Source organism: Pocillopora damicornis, chromosome 1 (assembly GCF_964200805.1).
Source record: "Pocillopora damicornis chromosome 1, jaPocDami1.2, whole genome shotgun sequence".
Taxonomy (NCBI): Eukaryota; Metazoa; Cnidaria; class Anthozoa; order Scleractinia; family Pocilloporidae; genus Pocillopora; species Pocillopora damicornis.
The window spans coordinates 39599040-39620342 of record NC_142670.1 but is presented as its reverse complement, the minus strand read 5'-3'; the positions used below and the strand labels follow the sequence as shown (position 1 = coordinate 39620342).

Below are 21303 nucleotides of genomic sequence, written 5' to 3'. Positions count from 1 at the left end.
CCAGCCAATATAAAAGTTGACAAAAACGACATCAACAACAAAACCATTTTTATTGTGCTCTTTATAAAGTATTAGCAATGTATTGCATAGAAAATGACTACTTACAGCAGCCATTTTTCTGCTAATTAGTATTATAATAATTAGAGGGTACCAGCACCTGGAATAACTACGCAGCTAAATATGAGAAGGAACTGGATCAAGGTAAATTGCATATTTATAGCGGAGTAAGAGTATGGTCAACACATACAAAACCTATATGAAAAACTACATTACACATGTAACAACAATGAATTGTGGTACAATTTAACAATCTTTGAAGATCAAACCCTTGCTACAGTCTGAAAACTTCTCTCAGAGATCAAAGTGTTTCGTTTTACGTTTGTTTATTTTTACGATGATAGCATATCTATTCTTGGCTTCTATATAAATAACTTCTATCACCTTTGATGGTCTCGGCCATTAGCCCCAAACTTCAAACTTCTACTTTAATCCCTTCTGAACTTACTTTATTTTCTCTTTAAATCAAATATCTGTAGGATTTATTATAAGAGTCTTGAAAGTTTAGCACGCCTTGCTGCAAGCGGTCAAAGGTGAATTCCAAAGAAAGTGAAAAAATTGAACCTGAGATACAACACTTTCCGTAGCTGTATAAGGTAATATTATATTTGCTTTGCTGCCTACCCAGGAATATTAAAATACATTTGAAAAACATTCAAAGAATATTTGCTGTAGCGCTTCGGGTAGAGTAGTTTGTAAGGTGATTTCTAAAACCTTCAGTCAAATTTGATGGCTTAGTTGACGTTTTCAACTAAGCTTTCATTTGTGATTCCTTTTTTAAATTTCGTGCATAATTTTTCTCCGGAACAAAGCAAACGTGGAAAAAACTTTAGAGCGAACCTTCCAGCTTAAGGTCATCCCCAAAATATTTTGTTAAAGAAATTACATTCATTTCAAGACAAGTGCTGAGCTTTTAACATCATTTAAGTCTTATTACGCGCCCCTAACCCTTTAACTCCAAAGAGTGACCAAGACAGAATTTCTCCTTACAGTTTCAACACAGAATCAAGCAGACAAGTGAGGAGAATAAAGAAAAACTCAATTAGGGGACTACAAGTTGAACCCCAATACCAAATTCTCCAAATTTAGTATTTTATGGCAGACAGTAGGGAGAATTACTAACGAGATGTTGGGAGTTAAAGGGTTAATGATAAATTATCGTCGCCTCAAGGGATCATCTGTCTCAGAGGAACTTGAAAAGAAAGCTGACATCTACGATGGGAGTATTGTCAATGAGTATGCAGACGTTTTTCTTCCTCCATCTGATTATTCATTTTCCTTTCACTTCTATTTCAGACTCACCCTTGCACCTGAAAAAATTCGGTTAAAGACCTCCTCTTGAGAAATTTAATCTATTTTGTCTGACAACTGTGTAAGTGATATTCTAAGATATCACGGGGTGCACTGAAACAACTAAGCGCTGAAAGGGAAGTTTCATCTTCACTTGCATTTCTGAGCTACATCAGTCCCAGCTAACGAACTATATTCCTCCTGTTTTAAAGATCGCCAATACAGAAATGGATGCAAAGAGGAACGTCTGCTCGAAATCTAGTGAAAAGAGCAGCAGAATTTCCGTGGCTATTTCAGTAACTTCTTTGACTCTTGTGACATTGTTGTTTATGAGGATCGAGTTTGTGTACAACAATTCGAAAGCGCTGGAAATAAGGCTTAAAAACCGAATTCAGCGGATTGACGATGACCTGAAAACTAACATAGAAAGAATAGTGAAGAAAAGGTTACAAATTTATGAAACTGCATCTACAGCAAGGAGAAAGGAAAGGCCTGATGTTATATTTGGTGAGTCATTGCCTACACGTACATCAGTTATGTTAGCTTTAAATAATCAACACTATAATATACAGCATCACAGCACAAAATGATTTTATCGTTAGTTTGCCTCTCAATTCTATAAACAGAATACTCGCTATACGAGTATACAGAACGAAAATCTATCTTAAGTTGTTTTTTATTTGTTATCCTTCTGCCAAGGGTATTTTTGGAAAAGGTCAAACTCAACTGACGCTTAAAATCTGAATTATTTTCTCTTTTCACAAGCTTTATGCGAAAGAACACGCGGAAGGTAATCAGCAAGTGAACATTTTATTGTTTTGCTTTACTCAAGAAACTGTATGGTTATCGAAAACATCTGCTTTCACATTCCGGTAGTGTAACGTGACATACATTCGTGTATCAGACCACTGAAGAATGCAGATTGGATCACGTAACATTTTGTTGAACCAAACCGAAGTTATAACTCCTATTGTTTTAACTTCCTGAAACACAACAGTATACATTCTCATTCTCTTGGCCTAACGTATTTGATCACCACCATTTTTTGGTACCGAAATTTTGACGACAGTAGAACTGTTAACTTTATTTAGCGAGCAGGAATTTTTGGCAAGTAGCCCGATGGTCAAACTCTCAGCTGAAAAGTCTCGTGACTAAAGGCAGCTTCAGACAGCCCTCGGGCTATTTTTGAACAAAATTTATAGAAGTAAAAGGTTCCTTTTTTTTTTGTTATTTATTTTTGCGCCAGTTTTATGAGCATATGAATGTTTTAACATTTGCGTATTTCTCTTGTCTTCATTTTCTCATTTTTCCTCATCACCGCAAACATCGATTGATAAACGACTACATCAATTTTGCTTATTCTATCGCACTTTAAAATGCATTTCATTGATCCCATAATGAATATTTGTTATCGTAACTTCTGCAGGTTTTGAAAGCAATGTAAGAAGTGTGTCATCAGTTATCGGTGATCATAAAAGAGAGAGAAGGAATGTTGCTGCGGGAACAATAACTCTGCAGCAAGTCCGCCAGGAAATTAACAACAAACTCAATCAATCCTGCAGTGTTAACAACAAGATTTGTCAGACAGGACCTCCAGGTCCTCCAGGTGCCCTCGGCTATCCAGGGTACAAAGGAGAAAAAGGAGCCACGGGGAAAACCGGCTCACGAGGCCCTTCGGGTCCAATCGGGGCTCCAGGCGTGAGTGGCAAAAGAGGACCTGTGGGACCTCAAGGAGTAAAAGGCGACAAGGGCGACAAAGGGTCCGTTGGAGCGCACGGGATGAGAGGAGAGACTGGAACGAAGGGTCGTCAAGGACAACAAGGATCTAGTGGCTTAAAAGGAAGCAAAGGCAGCACAGGATTGGTTGGTATTCAGGGACCAAAGGGAGAATGTGTTGTTCCACTAAAGATCAGTGTCTATCCAGTATCTCAGGAAGTCTTTGTGAACGAGCCTGTAATATTTTACTGTTGGGTTCAAGGCCATCTGTCGTCCAAGATAACGTGGCGTAAACTTGGAGGTACTCTATCTAATGCTACTGTGGAAGATAGTGCGCTTCGAATAAGCAGCGTACAAAGGTCACACGCTGGGTCGTACATGTGTACAGCTCACACTAGTTTGGGAATGTTCCAAATATTAAGCAGATTGCATGTGAAAGGTAGGGTCTTTCAATTTTGAGCGATTTTCAGCTTTTGCATTCAGTTACAGAATAGGTAACGCTCCTAATATAATCATCATGGTTATTCAGGTCTATGAATCAAGACTTTTCTACAACCAAGAAAATATAAACTGAATATAACTTTTTAAGATCTTCACCAAGCCTTTTTTGTGCCTGTTAAATTGGTTTTTTCTTTCTTCAGAGCCACCTAAATTTACCAACAAGCCCCCTACAGTAGTCAATATATTGCTAGGATCTAATGTAACCCTCTGCTGCGAGGCCTCAGGTTCTCCTCGTCCAAACGTGGAATGGTTCCAGGCCCAAAAGTCTTCTGTCTCACTTCCTTTTTTTCAGGAAGATGGATGTCTTCTAATTAAAATGGTTAAAGAAGACGTAGATTTCATCTGCCGGGCTAAAAACAGCTTCGGATTGGCAGAGACATCAACGACGGTGATTGCAGAAATATTAAGAGGTATTATTTATTACTTTTGCTGCAAGGCTTTGAAAATATGTAGTTGGAAGGTAGTGTCACTTGTCTTAATAGCGTGATATCTTTATTAAATGGGTCCAACATTTAAAAAATATCCCAAAACCGCACTTGGTTAGCTCATGGAGTAGAGCGCCGGACTGCCATGCGAAAGGTCGAGGGTTCCACACTCGGGATCTTAAAATAACTGAGGCGAATTTGCTGCCACTACCTTGACATCTGCAAGTAGTTAAACATCGTTGTCTTCTCGGATAAAGACGATAAAATCTTACATCTCTCTTTACTAGTTAGCAGGGTACGTTAAAGAACCCACGCACTTCTCGCAAAGAGTAGCGAACATATCTCCCGGTGTTGTGTTCTGGCCTTGTTATTGTTTATACAGACCCTATTTAATAAGCTTTAAAGCTGAACTGGGCCAACAAGTCTAAGTATCGCAAATAAATAAATTAATATAGTAAAAAAATAGATAATGCTATTAATGCTGCTATTTGTGCTAATTCACTCCCTTCCAAATTGAGCGATTAAAACAGGCTGTCATATCTTTCTTTTTCAGGTTTGGAGCAATCAGTAATACTTACAAACAATATTCATTACCTGCGCACTTTACGTTTTTGGTTAGGATCTGTTGTGCAGAGCAAGTCCTCTTACTGGAAGCGCTGCTGGCGAGCATCAGTGGATGGTTGGGCCGGCGCTACCTTCCACTCAAAGTGTGACAACAAAGGGCCCACAGTGACCATTATCCGTGTGGGAAAATACATCTTTGGTGGATACACCAGCACATCATGGGGTAAGTAAATCATTGAATGCTTTCACTTTATTTTTTCATTTCATCGAAACATGCGTCCACCTTTTATCATTTGAAACTACATGCGGTTACTTGTTTTCCAGAACTCATGTAGGCGACCTAAAGTCTGTCATTTAAAATAACTTGAACCTGAAAAGAAACTCTGACATAAAGTTTCTGTTGTCTGACTATCTGATTGGAATTAAATTTTGACATAAAATCATGCTCGATTAGGAAAAGCTGTTCTCTGTATTTACGCAATAACTTCTTCTACCATAGAGAAAGGTTGAAGTCAAAAGCGAGAGGAAAGTTTATTAAATACCTTTTCGTTTTATTGTTGTTGTTAACTAAAATACGCTCGCAAACGCCATTTCTCTATCGTTTTAAATGTTCTTCTGGCCAAGTGTTACAAATATTCACCTTCATCTCAGTTTACTGAAATAGTTTGTGACTCTTTTTTACCATTTTGCTTATTAGATTCCAATTGTGGGTATCTGTACAGCTCAAAGGCCTTTTTGTTTTCATTGGTTAACAAGCCAGCCTGGGCACCAGTGAAACTGTCTCAAACAGGAAAGTATAGTTCTTATCGCTATTCCATATTCAGTTGTCCATCACGTGGACCCGTCTTTGGTGGAGGAAATGATATTTGGATTACCATCTACGCCTCATCCAACACAAATTCCTACACAAACCTTGGACACACCTACAGTCCACCATCTGGCCACAGTTATGGCAGCTCCTTCACCAAATCATTCCTGGCTGGAAGTTACACTTTTCGACCTGATGAAGTTGAAGTGTTTTATGAAAGTACGAAGTGAAGTAGCGATGACATTCAAAACTCCTCTTTACACCTATTTACCAACAATCGAAGCAGACTTTTCTGTCTGGGTTGCCTGTGGACTAAGGCCACAAACTGAGATAAAGCTTGGACAGATCAGTTTAGGTAGTAGCACCAAACTGTGCTATTATATATACAGGTATCATCATTTTTAGTCTTTGGAGAGAGTTCGCAAATTGATCAAAGTAAACTCGTGATCAAAGTGAACTCGTGGATAAACTGTGAAGAATATTATAAGAATAGGCAGTGATTGTACTAAGCTGTCAATTATTCTGTGATTCCAAGATACAGAATCAAGCCATTATCTCCAAATTGATCCGCTTTATTTAACATTTATTTCGACCTGATGAAGTTGACGTGTTTTATGAAGCTACTTGAAGCAAACAAATTCCTATTTGCACGATGATATTACCGTGTTGCGCAGTATTTTTCGAGCCTTGTAGGGAGAGGGAAAATATGAGTATTATTTGTCAAATCATCGATGGAGATATTTACTATTGCACGATTATTCCATTTTCTATTATTTCGGTTTGACCTTTGTGTTTCTCAGCTTTCAGTCCGTGCTTTTGCCTTGTTCTACAATGTAATGTCGGGGCATATTTTGTATGTTCCGTTGCCCTTATATGGTAAATGACGTCATAGTGAATAAGATGCTGAGATCCATTATACATTATACGTTAAATGGCAAAGGCGTCAATTTGAGTTTTTGTCTATAACAGGTCTGGGCAAGTACTACTTCAACATATCACATTGCAAACTACGTTCACGTTAAGGTTTTTATTTGTGAAATTCTTTGCTTGAGCTGGATGTTGAATTTGAACTAATCCAAACACTGTTCTAAGTTCTAATATAGGGACCTGATCTTACTAACCAAAGCCATTCTGTGAGACATAGACTGGAAGAATGACTCACTTACTTGCCTTCATCATAGTTTTAGTCCTAACACTGTATTCCCCGTGCTGCCCACCAGAAATATCAAAATATGTTTGAAAAACATCGAAAGAACATTTGCGATAGTGCTTCGTGTAGAGTAGTCTATAAGGTGATTTCAAAAACAAAACATTTTGTCGAAGATATTATATTAATTCCAAGACAAGTGTTGAGCTCTCAGCCTCATTTGACTCTAATTACGCAGCTTTAATGATAAATCAGCCTAGCTTCAAGAGGTAATCTGTCTCAGCGAAATTTAATAAGCTGACCTCTACGATGGGAGTATTGTCAATGAGTATGCAGACGTTTTTCTTCCTCCAACTGATTATTCATTTTCCTTTCACTTCTATTTCATACTCACCCCTGCACTAAAAAAAAACTTCGGTCAAAGACCTCCTCTTAAGAAATTTAATCTGTGTTGTCTGACAACTGTGTAAGTGATATTTTAAGCTAAAGGGAGTACACTTAAACAGCTCAGCGCTGAGAGAGTAGTTTCATCTTCACTTGCGTTTTTGAGCTACATCAGTCCCCGCCAACGGTCTATATTCTTCCTCGGCTGTTTTAAAGATCGCCAATACAGAAATGGATTCAAAGAGAAACGTCCGCACGAAATCTACTGAAAAGATCAATAGAATTCCCTCGGCAATTTCAGTGACTTCTTTGACTCTTGTAACATTGTTGTTTATGAGAATCGAGTTTGTGTACAATAATTCGAAAGCGCTGGAAATAAGGCTTGAAAACCGAATTCAGCGGATTGACGATGACCTGAAAACAAACTTAGAAAGAATAGTGAAGAAGAGGTTACAAATTTATGAAACTGCATCCACAACAAGGAGAAAGGAAAGGCCGGATGTTATCTCTGGTAAGTCATTGGTTACACGTATCTCAGATCTGTTAGCTTTTAATAACCAACATTAAACTGCATCACAGCACAAAATGATTTATCGTTCGTTTGCCTCTCAATTCTATAAACAGAATACTCGCTATAATTCTCCTGCCGTTGATTGTGAAATAAGGCAGAGCGAAAATATATCTTAAGTTGTATTTTATTTGTATGTTATCCTTCTGCCAAGGCTACTTTTGGAAAAGGTCAAACTCAGCTGATGCTTAAACCCTGAATTATTTTCTTTTTTCACAAGCTTTATGCGAAAGAACACGCTTAAGGTAATCAACAAGTTTTTGCTATTGTTTCTCTTTACTTGAGAAACTGTATGGTTATCGAAAACATCTGCTTTCACATTACGGAAATGTAGGGTGACATGCATTCGTGCGTCAGGCCACCGAAGAATGCAAATAGGATCAGGTAACATGTTGAACCACATCGAAGTCATGACTCCCACTGTTTTGACTTCCTAAAACACAGCAGCATACATTCGAATTATCTTACACTAATGTGTTTGATCACCGCTAATTTTTAGCACCGAAATTTTCATGACAGTAGAATTGTTAATTACATCTTACGAACAGAACTTTGAGCAAGATGCTCAATGAGCTTACTTGAAATCTCGCAGCTGAAAAGTCTCAAGACTAGAGGCGGCTTCAGACAGTCTTCGGGCTATTTTCCAAAAAAATGTATAGACGTCCAAGGTTCCTTAGTTTATGAATTTTTTTTTTGTTCTTTAACTCTGACTCCATTTCATGTTCATATGTTCATTTTTGCACCGATTTTGTGAGAATATTAATGTTTTAACATTTGCATATTCCTCTTTTGTTTCTACTTTCCATTTTCTTTCTCTTCACCGAAAACATCGATTGATAAACGACTACATCAATTAAGACTATTCTTTCGCACTTTAAAATGCATTATTTCATTCATCCCATAAGAAATATTTGTTATCGTAACTTCTACAGGTTTTGAAAGCAAAGTTGGAAGTGTGTCATCTGCTGTCCGTGATTATCAAAGAGAGAGAAGAAATGCTGCTGCAGGAACAATAACTCTGCAGCAAGTCCGCCAGGAAATTAACAACAAGTTCAATAAATCCTGCAACAACAAGATTTGTCAGACAGAACCTCCAGGTCCTCCAGGTGCCCACGGGTATCCAGGGTACAAAGGAGAAAAAGGAGCCACAGGGAAAACCGGCTCAAGAGGCCCTCCAGGTCCAATCGGGGCTCCAGGCGCAAGTGGCAAAAGAGGACCCGACGGACCTCAAGGAGTAAAAGGCGACAAGGGCGACAAAGGGTCCGTTGGAGCACCCGGGATTAGAGGAGAGACTGGAACGAAGGGTCGTCAAGGACAACAAGGATCTATTGGCTTAAAAGGAAGCAAAGGCAGTAGAGGATTGGTTGGTATTCAGGGACCAAAGGGAGAATGTGTTGTTCCACTGAAGATCAGTGTGTATCCAGTATCTCAGGAAGTCTTTGTGGACGAGCCTGTAATATTTTACTGTTGGATTCAAGGCCATCTGTCGTCCAAGATAACGTGGCGTAAACTTGGAGGTACTCTATCTAATGCTACTGTGGAAGATGGTGCGCTTCGAATAAGCAGCGTACAAAGGTCACATGCCGGGTCGTGCATGTGTACAGCTCACACTGGTTTGGGAATGTTCCGAATAATAAGCAGATTGCACATAAAAGGTAAGGTCTTTTACTTTTGAGCGACTTTCATCTTTGCTTTTAGTTGTTCGAAGTGTTAGAAGATCAGTGCCGTTTGTTTTCAGAATCAGATAATGCCCCTAATCGAATCATCATGGTTATTCAGGTCTATTGATCAAGACTTTTCTAATACCAAGAAAATATAGCCTGAATGATTCTGGCGCGCCTTGATTACGTTAAAGCTGCTTGTCAATGAGAGAAATGATTATGATAAGCTTCGTCTCGCCGTCTTTAGCTTAGACTTTTGAGATCTTCACCACGTTTGTTCTATGACTGTTAAATTGATTTTTTTTCTTTCCTCAGAACCACCTAAATTTACCAACAGGCCCCCAACATTCGTCGGTGCATTTCCAAGATCAAATGTAACCCTGTGCTGCGAAGCCTCAGGCTCTCCTCGTCCAAACGTTGAATGGTACCATGGCCAAAAGTCTTCAGACTCATTTCCTCTTTTTCAGAAAGATGGATGTCTTCTAATTAAAATGGTTGAAGAAAACGTATATTTTATTTGCCGGGCTAAAAACAGCTTCGGATTGGTAGAGACAACAACCTTGGTGATTGCAGAAAAATTGGGAGGTATTATTTATTAGTTACTTTTGCTGCAGAGCTTTAAAAATATGTAATTGGAAGGTAGTATCACTTGTCTTAATAGCACGATATGTTTGTTGAATGGATCCAGCATTTGAAAAATATCCCAAAACCGCATTTGGTCGGCTCATGGTGCAGAGCGCCGAACTGCCGTGCAGAAGATCGAGGGCTCCACACTCAGGGTCTTAAAAAAACTGAAGAGAACGTGCTGTCGCTCCCATGACATTTGCTAGTGGTTAAACATTTTAGTCCTCTCGGATAAAGACGATAAACTCCTACGTCTCTCTGTACTGGTTAGCAGGGGACGTTAATGAACCCACGCACTTCTCGCAAAGAGTAGCGAACATATCTCCCGGTGTTGTGCTCTGGCCTGGTTATTATTTATAGCAGCCCTATTTAACAAGCTTAAAGCTGAAATGGGCCAACAAGTCCAACTATTGCTAATAAATAAATGAATACATTTAAAAAATAGAAAAACATTTGCTGCTATTTGTGCTAATTCACTCTCATTTGGTATTAAATTGTGTTCCGGGACTGAAACCGAAATTGATCCCTTTTTAATTGAACGATTAAAACGGGCTTTAATATCTTTCTTTTTCAGGTTTGGAGCGATCAGACATACTGACATATAATGTTCATTACCTGCGCACATTGAGAATTTGGTTAAACCCTGTTAAGCAGAGCCAGTCCTCTTACTGGGAGCGCTGCTGGCTTGCATCAGTGGATGGTTGGAGCAGCACTACCTTCCATTCAAACTGTGACAAAAAAGGACCCACAGTGACCATTATTCGTGCAGGAAAATACATCTTTGGTGGATACACCAGCACATCATGGGGTAAGTGAATCATTGAATGCTTTCGCCTTATTTTTTCATTTCATTGAAACATGCGTCCACTTTTTAACATTTGACACTACGTGCGGTTACTTATTTTCCAGAATAGATGTAAGGGACTTAAAGTCTCCCCTCTAAAATAACTTGAACCTGAAAATAAACTCTGGCATAAAGTTTCTGTTGTCTGATTATCTGATTAGAATTAAATTTTGACACAAGATCATGCTCGATCAGGAAAAGTTGTTCCCTGTATTTACGCAATAAATCCCTGTGGGTTAAGGCTACGAACTAAGATAAACTTTTAACAGATCAGTAGAGGTAGTAGCACTGAACTGTCCAATTATGTAAACAGTTATCATCATTTTTAGTCGTTGGAGAGAGTGCACAAATTGATCAAAGTAACGCTGTGGTGAACTCGTGCATAAACTGTGCAGAATATGCAGTGATTGTACTAAACTGTCAATTATTCTGTGATTCCAAGATACAAGATAATGGCTTATCTCCAAATTGATCCGCTTTATATAGCAATCGGTCCGCCATCTTTAAGAAGATAATGCAACGTATTTCGACCTGATGAAGTTGAAGTATTTTATGAAACAACTTGAGGCAAACGAATTCCTATTTACTGAAAATCGAGACAGGGTTGCCTGTGGGTTATGGTCACAAAGATAAAGCTTGAACAGCACTAAACTGTTCAATTATGTATACGAATATTAGCATTTTTAGTCGTAGGTAAGGGTATAAAAATAAGATGTGCGCTCTCCCCAGACTCCTTTGACCGTGCCAACGCCGCGAAATTTGCATATCGAATCTCCTGAGATTCTCATATCCACAATTAAAAAAGGGCCAGGTTTGTGTAAGCTTTGTTATTAGGGGTACTATAAAATCGCTCGAGTAGCCAATTGAATTTTTCTCGCACGATAATATTTGCGAGTTGAGTAGTATTTTTCGAGCTCCGTAGGGGCGAGGGAAAATATGAGCAATGGGCAAAATGTCAGTTCGTTGTCTGAGTTTAGGTTTACCACTACACTTCTAGTTATTCCGATGGACATGGATGGACTCCATTGGATTCCATCCGACGAATGGATATCAATAGAGTCCATAGGATAACATTTCTGCCCTCCCCAATATTTATCTGACTTCCGGTACTCTTTCCTGTCGTGACTTCCGGTTATCTTACTTCCATAGGAAGGTGTCACGAATAGAATATTGCCTATTCCATCGGAAAACCACGTTTTCCATAGGAATCCATTGGTGTGTATTGGACATGCATGGGGGAGGAATAAAGGAAAATTTGGCAATTATTTTATTTGCTTCAATTTGTATAGTGAAGATTCATACACAAAGCTACGAAATCTAAAGCCCTCGATTTCCCGACGCGGCTCAGATTTCGGGACTTAATACATATTGTTCAAATGCTTCCTCCGTTAGAGGTACACACTCGGCACTATCACATATCACTCATTAAAAAGATCGGGATATTTAAATCAAATAATTGAAATACTTAACCACATTAACAGACTTCTTTTACAATGGAACATAAACAAAAAGTTGGGCTGTTCTTTTAGCAAGATAATTTCGTCGGGCGAGTTACAACGTACTCAAATGAAAAGTTCCGTTTGAAATAGTGATAATTTTTTATAGGTTATTAAACATCCATTTATTCCCTTTTCTCTGGGGGTTGTTTGACTCGGTAGATGACAAAGGGATTTGGTTAATTATGAAACTACTGTCAAGAGATCGGAACAACGGTTTGGGCCGCATTGTATATACCGTTTACGGCGTGCACACATATAGAATGTTATAACAGAAAGCTGAAGAAACGGAAAATTACGAAGAGAAACAGGTTTTCTTATATTTGGCCAAAGTGTATCCATAAAGGAAAACATTCACTTTGGCATTTTGTTCTTCTTGCCACTCATGAATTAACAACAGATGTGATTCACCAATAGCACGCGTTCGAAATGTTACGGACTTGAGTCAGGAAACTGGGTCGAGTGCATCAAGTCGAGGCTAGCAGGCAGGCTCTATGCATCGATCAAAGTACTGAGTACACGTGCTACAACCAAGACTTTATTAACTGCTACAACCCAATAGTGTTGAAATATCACCAGCCAATATAAAAGTTGACAAAAATAAAATCAACAACAAAACCATTTTTATTGTGCTCTTTCTTAAGTATTAGCGATGTATTGCTTTGAAAATGACTAATTACAGGAGCCATTTTTCTGCTAATTAGTATTGTAATAATAAGAGGGTACCAGCACCTGGAATAACTACGCAGCTAAATATGAGAAGGAACTGGATTAAAGTAAACTGCATATTTATAGCGGAGGAAGAGTATGGCCAACACATACAAAACCTATATGAAAAACTACATTACACATGTAACAACAAAGAATTGTGGTACAATTTAACAGTCTTTGAAGATCAAACCCTTGCTACAGTCTGAAAACTTCTCTCAGAGATCAAAAGTGTTTCGTTTTACGTTCGTTTATTTTTATGATGATAGCATATCTATTCTTGGCTTCTATATAAATAACTTCTATGACCTTTGATGGTCTCGACCATAGGCCCCAAACTTCAAACCTCTACCTTAATCTCCTCTGAACTTACTTTATTTTCTCTTTAAATCAAATATTTATATGATTTGTTATAAGAGCCTTGAAAGTTAAGCACGCCTTGCTGTAAGCGTCCAAAGGTGAATTCCAGAAAAAGTGAGAAAATTGAACAAGGTACAACACTTTCCGTAGCAACTTCCGTAGGAAAAGTCCATCTCTGACATTAAAATTTTTTAATAAACATTGAAAAGGAAAAGAGAGGAGCTTTTGGTTTCTTTAAATCCAGTAACAGCATTTTACCCGAGCAAGTGAACGTGCCTGCTTAACTTTTCGCCAGAAACAGGTTTGCACCTGTACCCCTCCAAAATATCATATTGCTAAGTATATCCATTGAAAAGCTCTTTTCGGTGAAATACATCTTTTTTTTTTTTCCTATTCTACCCTTCTTCCTGTACTCCTTTGGTAAACCTGATACTTCTGCGCAAGCTGGGGCAAAGCTATACTGATAAAAAACACCTGCATGATCTTACTGGCCAAAGCCATTCTGTGAAACAGACTGGAAGAATGATTCATTTACCTGCCTTCATCATCGTCTTGTTCTTCCATGGACATATCTGTTTTGCTGTATAAGATCACACTATATTTGCTTTGCTGCCTACCCAGGAATATCAAAATACATTTGAAAAACATTCAAAGAATATTTGGTGTAGCGCTTCGTGTAGAGTAGTCTGTAAGGTGATTTCTAAAACCTTCAGTCAAATTTGATGGCTTAGTTAATGTTTTCAACTAAGCCTTCATTTGTGATTCCTTTTTTAAATTTCGTGCATAATTTTTCTCCGGAACAAAGCAAACGTGGAAAACTTCAGAGCGAAACTTCCAGCTTAAGGTCATCCCCAAAATATTTTGTTAAAGAAATTACATTCATTTCAAGACAAGTGCTGAGCTTTTAACATCATTTAAGTCTTATTACGCGCCTTTAACCCTTTAACCCCAAAGAGTGACCAAGACAGAATTTCTCCTTACAGTATCAACACAGAATTAAGCAGACAAGTGAGGAGAAAAAAGAAAAACTCAATCAGGGGACTACAAGTTGAACCCCAATACCAAATTCTCCAAATTAAGTATTTTATGGCAGACAGTAGGGAGAATTACTAACGAGATGTTGGGAGTTAAAGGGTTAAGGATAAATCATCGTCGCCTCAAGGGGTCCTCTGTCACAGAGAAATTCGAAAAACTGACATCTACGATGGGAGTATTGTCAATGAGTATGCAAACGTTTTTCTTCCTCCATCTGATTATTCATTTTTCTTTCACTTCTATTTCATACTCACCCTTGCGCCTGAAAAAATTCGGTCAAAGACCTCCTCTTGAGAAATTTAATCTATTTTGTCTGACAACTGTGTAAGTGATATTCTAAGATATCACGGAGTACATTGAAACAACTAAGCGCTGAAAGGGAAGTTTCATCTTCACTTGCATTTTTGAGCTACATCAGTCCCAGCTAACGAACTACATTCCTCCTGTTTTAAAGATCGCCAATACAGAAATGGATGCAAAGAGGAACGTCTGCTCGAAATCTAGTGAAAAGATCAGCAAAATTTCCGTGGCTATTTCAGTGACTTCTTTGACTCTTGTGACATTGTTGTTTATGAGGATCGAGTTTGTGTACAACAATTCGAAAGCGCTGGAAGCAAGGCTTGAAAACCGAATTGAGCGGATTGACGATGATCTGAAAACTAACATAGAAAGAATAGTGAAGAAGAGGTTACAAATTTATGAAACTGCATCAACAGCAAGGAGAAAGGAGAGGCCTGATGTTATCTTTGGTGAGTCATTGGTTACACGTACCTCAGTTCTGTTAGCTTTTAATAATCAACATTATACAGCATCACAGCACAAAATGATTTATCGTTCATTTGCTTCTCAATTCTAGAAACAGAATACTCGCTATAATTCTACTGCCGTTCATGGTGAGATACGACAGAGCGAAAATCTGTCTTAAGTTGTATTTTATTTGTGTTATCCTTCTGCCAAGGGTATTTTTGGAAAAGGTCAAACTCAGCTGACGCTTAAAAAATCTGAATTATTTTCTTTTTTCACAAGCTTTATGCAAAAGAACACGTGTAAGGTAATCAACAAGCGAACATTTTTGTTATTTTTTTGCTTTACCCAAGAAACTGTATGGTTATCGAAAACATCTGCTTTCACATATTACGGTAATGTAGGGTGACATACATTCGTACATCAGACCACTAGAGAATGCAGATTGGATCAGGTAACATGTTGAACCAAATCGAAGTTATAACTCCTATTGCATTAACCTCCTGAAACACAGCAGTATACATTCTCATTCTCTTGGACTAACGTATTTGATCACCACCATTTAATGGCATCGAAACTTTGACGACAGTAGTGCTGTTGACTATATTTGGCGAACAGGACTTTTTGGCGAATACCCCGATGGTCAATGAACTTACCTGAAACTCTCAGCTAAAAAGTCTCGAGACTAAAGGCAGCTTCAGACAGCCCTCGGGCTGTTTTTTAACAAAATTTATAGAAGTGAAAGGTTCCTTTTATTTTATTTTGTTTTTTCGTTATTTATTTTTGCGCCAGTTTTATGAGCATATGAATGTTTTAACATTTGCGTATTTCTCTTTTGTCTTCATTTTCTCATTTTTTCTCATCACCGCAAACATCGATTGATAAACGACTACATCAATTTTGCTTATTCTTTCGCACTTTAAAATGCATTTCATTGATCCCATAATGAATATTTGTTATCGTAACTTCTACAGGATTTGAAAACAAAGTAGGAAGTGTGTCATCAGTTATCCGTGATTATCAAAGAGAGAGAAGAAATGTTGCTGCGGGAACAATAACTCTGCAGCAAGTCTGCCAGGAAATTAACAACAAACTCAATCAGTCCTGCAGTGTTCACCACAAGATTTGTCAGATAGGACCTCCAGGTCCTCCAGGTGCCCTCGGTTATCCAGGGTACAAAGGAGAAAAAGGAGCCACAGGGAAAACCGGCTCACGAGGCCCTCTGGGTGCTATCGGGGCTCCAGGCGCGAGTGGCAAAAGAGGACCTGTGGGACCTCAAGGAGTAAAAGGCGACAAGGGCGACAAAGGGTCCGTTGGAGCGCGCGGGATTAGAGGAGAGACTGGAACGAAGGGTCGTCAAGGACAACAAGGATCTATTGGCTTAAAAGGAAGCAAAGGCAGCAGAGGATTGGTTGGTATTCAGGGACCAAAGGGAGAATGTGTTGTTCCACTGAAGATCAGTGTGTATCCAGTATCTCAGGAAGTCTTTGCGGACGAGCCTGTGATATTTTACTGTTGGGTTCAAGGCCATCTGTCGTCCAAAATAACGTGGCGTAAACTTGGAGGTACTCTATCTAATGCTACTGCAGAAGATGGTGCGCTTCGAATAAGCAGCGTACAAAGGTCACATGCTGGGTTGTACACGTGTACAGCTCACACTGGTTTGGGAATGTTCCAAATATTAAGCAGATTGCATGTAAAAGGTAGGGTCTTTCACTTTTGAGCGATTTTCAGCTTTTGCATTCAGTTATAGAATAGGTAATGCCCCCAACATAATCATCATGGTTATTCAGGTCTATGAATCAAGACTTTTCTACAACCAAGAAAATATAAACTGAATATAACTTTTTAAGATCTTCACCAAGCTTGCTTTGTGCCTGTTAAATTGGTTTTTTTCTTTCTTCAGAGCCACCTGAATTTACCAACAGGCCCCCTACAGTGGTTGGTGCAATTCCAGGAACTAATGTGACCCTCTGCTGCGAGGCCTCAGGTTCTCCTCGTCCAAACGTGGAATGGTTCCAGGCACAAAAGGCTTCTGTCTCATTTCCTGTTTTTCAGGAAGATGGATGTCTTCTGATTAAGATGGTTAAAGAAGACGTAGATTTCATCTGCCGGGCTAAAAACAGCTTCGGAATGGCAGAGACAACAACGACGGTGATTGCAGAGATATTTGGAGGTATTATTTATTACTTTTGCTGCAAGGCTTTGAAAATATGTAATTGGAAGGTATTATCACTTGTCTTAATAGCGCGATATGTTTGTTGAATGGATCCAGCTTTTAAAAAAAATATCCCAAAACCGCACTTGGTCAGCTTATGGTATAGAGCGTCGAACTGCCGTGTGGAGGATCGAGGGTTCCACACTCAGGATCTTAAAATAACTGAGGCGAATGCGCAGCCGCTATCATGACATCTGCAAGTAGTTAAACATTTTAGTCCTCTCGGATAAAGACGATAAACTCCTACGTCTCTCTGAACTGGTTAGCAGGGGACGTTAAAGAACTCACGCACTTCTTGCAAAGAGTAGCGAACATATCTCCCGGTGTTTTGCTCTGGCCTTGTTATTGTTTATACAGGCCCTATTTAACAAGCTTTAAAGCTGAACTGGGCCAACAAGTCTAAGTATCGCAAATAAATAAATTAATATAGTAAATAAATAGATAAAATTTGCTGCTATTTGTGCTAATTCACTCCCTTCCAAATTGAGCGATTAAAACAGGCTGTCATATCTTTCTTTTTCAGGTTTGGAGCAATCAGTAATACTTACAAACAATATTCATTACCTGCGCACTTTACGTTTTTGGTTAGGATCTGTTGTGCAGAGCCAATCCTCTTACTGGAAGCGCTGCTGGCGAGCATCAGTGGATGGTTGGGCCGGCACTACCTTCCACTCAAAGTGTGACAACAAAGGGCCCACAGTGACCATTATCCGTGTGGGAAAATACATCTTTGGTGGATACACCAGCACATCATGGGGTAAGTGAATGATTGAATGCTTTCACTTTATTTTTTTATTTCATTGAAACATGCCTCCACGTTTTATCATTTGAAACTACATGCGGTAACTTATTTTCCAGAACTCATGCAAGCGACCTAAAGTCTCTCCTCTAAAATAACTTGAACCTGAAAAGAAACTCTGACATAAAGTTTCTGTTGTCTGATTATCTGATTGGAATTAAATTTTGACACAAGATCATGCTCGATTAGGAAAAGCTGTTCTCTGTATTTACGCAATAACTTCTTCTACCATACAGAAGGGTTGAAATCAAAAGGGAGTGGAAAGTTTATTCAATAGCTTTTCGTTTTATTGTTGTTAACTAAAATACGCTCGTAAACGCCATTTCTCTATCGTTTTAAATGTTCTTCTGGCCAAGTGTTACAAATATTCACCTTCATCTCAGTTTACTGAAATAGTTTGTGACTCTTTTTTACCATTTTGCTTATTAGATTCCAATTGTGGGTATCTGTACAGCTCAAAGGCCTTTTTGTTTTCATTGGTTAACAAGCCAGGCTGGGTACCGGTGAAACTGTCTCAAACAGGAAAGTATAGTAATAGAAGGAGCCAATATAGTTGTTCAAGGTATGGACCCATCTTTGGTGGAGGAGACGATATTCGGATTACCAACTACGCCTCATCCAACACAAAGTCCTACACAAACCTTGGATACACCTACAGTCCACCATCTGGCCACAGTTATCTCAGCTCCTTCACCAAATCATTCCTGGCAGGAAGTTACAAATTTAAACCCGATGAAGTTGAAGTGTTTTATGAAAGTACGAAGTGAAGTAGCGATGACATTCAAAACTCCTCTTTACACCTATTTACCAACAATCGAAGCAGACTTTTCTGTCTGGGTTGCCTGTGGACTAAGTTGAAGTGTTTTATGAAAGTACGAAGTGAAGTAGCGATGACATTCAAAACTCCTCTTTACACCTACTTACCAACAATCGAAGCAGACTTTTCTGTCTGGGTTGCCTGTGGGCTAAGTTGAAGTGTTTTATGAAAGTACGAAGTGAAGTAGCGATGACATTCAAAACTCCTCCTTACACCTATTTACCAACAATCGAAGCAGACTTTTCTGTCTGGGTTGCCTGTGGGCTAAGGTGAAGTGTTTTATGAAAGTACGAAGTGAAGTAGCGATGACATTCAAAACTCCTCTTTACACCTATTTACCAACAATCGAAGCAGACTTTTCTGTCTGGGTTGCCTGTGGGCTAAGGTGAAGTGTTTTATGAAAGTACGAAGTGAAGTAGCGATGACATTCAAAACTCCTCTTTACACCTATTTACCAACAATCGAAGCAGACTTTTCTGTCTGGGTTGCCTGTGGGCTAAGGTGAAGTGTTTTATGAAAGTACGAAGTGAAGTAGCGATGACATTCAAAACTCCTCTTTACACCTATTTACCAACAATCGAAGCAGACTTTTCTGTCTGGGTTGCCTGTGGGCTAAGGTGAAGTGTTTTATGAAAGTACGAAGTGAAGTAGCGATGACATTCAAAACTCCTCTTTACACCTATTTACCAACAATCGAAGCAGACTTTTCTGTCTGGGTTGCCTGTGGGCTAAGGTGAAGTGTTTTATGAAAGTACGAAGTGAAGTAGCGATGACATTCAAAACTCCTCTTTACACCTATTTACCAACAATCGAAGCAGACTTTTCTGTCTGGGTTGCCTGTGGGCTAAGGTGAAGTGTTTTATGAAAGTACGAAGTGAAGTAGCGATGACATTCAAAACTCCTCTTTACACCTATTTACCAACAATCGAAGCAGACTTTTCTGTCTGGGTTGCCTGTGGGCTAAGGCCACAAACTGAGATAAAGCTTGGACAGATCAGTTTAGGTAGTAGCACCAAACTGTGCTATTATATATACAGGTATCATCATTTTTAGTCTTTGGAGAGAGTTCGCAAATTGATCAAAGTAAACTCGTGATCAAAGTGAACTCGTGGATAAACTGTGAAGAATATTATAAGAATAGGCAGTGATTGTACTAAGCTGTCAATTATTCTGTGATTCCAAGATACAGAATCAAGCCATTATCTCCAAATTGATCCGCTTTATTTAACATTTATTTCGACCTGATGAAGTTGACGTGTTTTATGAAGCTACTTGAAGCAAACAAATTCCTGTTTACTGACGATGGAGACAGCGTTTCCAGTGGCTTGTGGCCACAAAGATCAAACTTGAGCAGATCAGGCTAGGTAATAGCACAAAACATCAATTACGTATACGGATACCATCATTTTTACTCGTAGGGGGGAGTACGAAAATAATATGTAAGCTCTCCCTACTCTCATTTGGCCGAGCTAACGCTATGAAATTTGCTCATCGAATTCTCATATCCACAAGTAAAAAGGGCGAGATTTGGCAAAATTTCAGTTCGTATTATTTGTCAAATCATCGATGGAGATATTTACTATTGCACGATTATTCCATTTTCTATTATTTCGGTGTGACCTTTGTGTTTCTCAGCTTTCAGTCCGTGCTTTTGCCTTGTTCTACAATGTAATGTCGGGGCATATTTTGTATGTTCCGTTGCCCTTATATGGTAAATGACGTCATAGTGACTAAGATGCTGAGATTCATTATACAAACTAATATTTAATACCCATCTCAATACAAGAAATTACCTGAGTACTCCACATTATTCGATTCTACGAATCTTGCATTAAAGTGCGTCATGCAGTTACGTGATGTTCATTTCCCTTCAGACCAAAATCAAACACAAACAGATGAAAAACGTACGCCAGGTAAATGGCAAAGGCGTCAATTTGAGTTTTTGTCAACAACACGTCTGGGCAAGTACTACCTCAACATATCACATTGCGAACTACGTTCACGTTAAGGTTTTAATTTGTGAAATTCTTTGCTTGAGCTGGATATCGAATTTGAACCAATCCAAACACTGTTGTAATTTCTAATATGAGGACCTGATCTTACTGACCAAAGCCATTCTGTGAGACATAGACTGGTAGAATGACTCGCTTACCAGCCTTCATGACAGTTTTAGTTCTTCATGGAAATATCTGTTTTGAGGTATAAGGTGACACTGTATTCGCTTTGCTGCCTACCCAGTAATATCAAAATATGTTTCAAAAACATTCAAAGAACGTGTAGAGTAGTCTGTCAGGTGATTTCTAAAAACTTGACTCAAATTTGATGGTTTAGCTAATATTTTCAACTTAGCCTTCATTTGCGATTCCTTTTTTGAATTTCTTGCATCGTTTTTCTCCGAAACAAAGCCAACGTGCGAAAAACTTCAGAGCGAAGCTTCAAGCTTTAGGTCATCCCCAAACATTTTGTCGAAGATATTATATTCATTCCAAGACAAGTGTTGAGCTTTCAGCCTCATTTAACTCTTATAACGCAGCCTT

At 38.8% G+C, this 21303-nt stretch overlaps 2 protein-coding genes across 2 annotated transcripts; both read left to right on the top strand.

The window, feature by feature from the left end:
* Positions 1 to 1465: 1465 nt before the first annotated feature.
* LOC149053813 (uncharacterized) lies at positions 1466 to 5867 on the top strand. The gene is made up of 5 exons (XM_089196114.1): positions 1466 to 1854; positions 2774 to 3502; positions 3705 to 3974; positions 4543 to 4776; positions 5251 to 5867. Exons 1-5 carry the CDS (start codon positions 1575 to 1577, stop codon positions 5589 to 5591), a joined length of 1854 nt encoding a protein of 617 aa, XP_089052240.1. The 5' UTR covers positions 1466 to 1574; the 3' UTR covers positions 5592 to 5867.
* Positions 5868 to 7123: 1256 nt separating this feature from the next.
* On the top strand, positions 7124 to 19499 carry LOC149053812 (uncharacterized). Its single transcript, XM_089183712.1, has 10 exons — positions 7124 to 7403; positions 8366 to 9115; positions 9437 to 9706; positions 10320 to 10553; positions 10919 to 10998; positions 14643 to 14937; positions 15907 to 16635; positions 16839 to 17108; positions 17674 to 17907; positions 18379 to 19499. The coding sequence occupies exons 1-10, from the start codon at positions 7124 to 7126 to the stop codon at positions 18714 to 18716; spliced, it is 3480 nt and encodes a 1159-aa protein (XP_089039838.1). The 3' UTR covers positions 18717 to 19499.
* Positions 19500 to 21303: the final 1804 nt, after the last annotated feature.

Coding starts and splice junctions, on each gene's coding strand:
- LOC149053813 (XM_089196114.1), top strand. CDS start 1,575: ATGGATGCAAAGAGGAACGTCTGCTCGAAATCTAGTGAAAAGAGCAGC. Junction 3,975..4,542: donor GATTGCAGAAATATTAAGAG/GTATTATTTATT, acceptor TTTCTTTTTCAG/GTTTGGAGCAATCAGTAATA. Junction 4,777..5,250: donor ATACACCAGCACATCATGGG/GTAAGTAAATCA, acceptor TTTGCTTATTAG/ATTCCAATTGTGGGTATCTG.
- LOC149053812 (XM_089183712.1), top strand. CDS start 7,124: ATGGATTCAAAGAGAAACGTCCGCACGAAATCTACTGAAAAGATCAAT. Junction 9,116..9,436: donor AAGCAGATTGCACATAAAAG/GTAAGGTCTTTT, acceptor TTCTTTCCTCAG/AACCACCTAAATTTACCAAC. Junction 17,908..18,378: donor ATACACCAGCACATCATGGG/GTAAGTGAATGA, acceptor TTTGCTTATTAG/ATTCCAATTGTGGGTATCTG.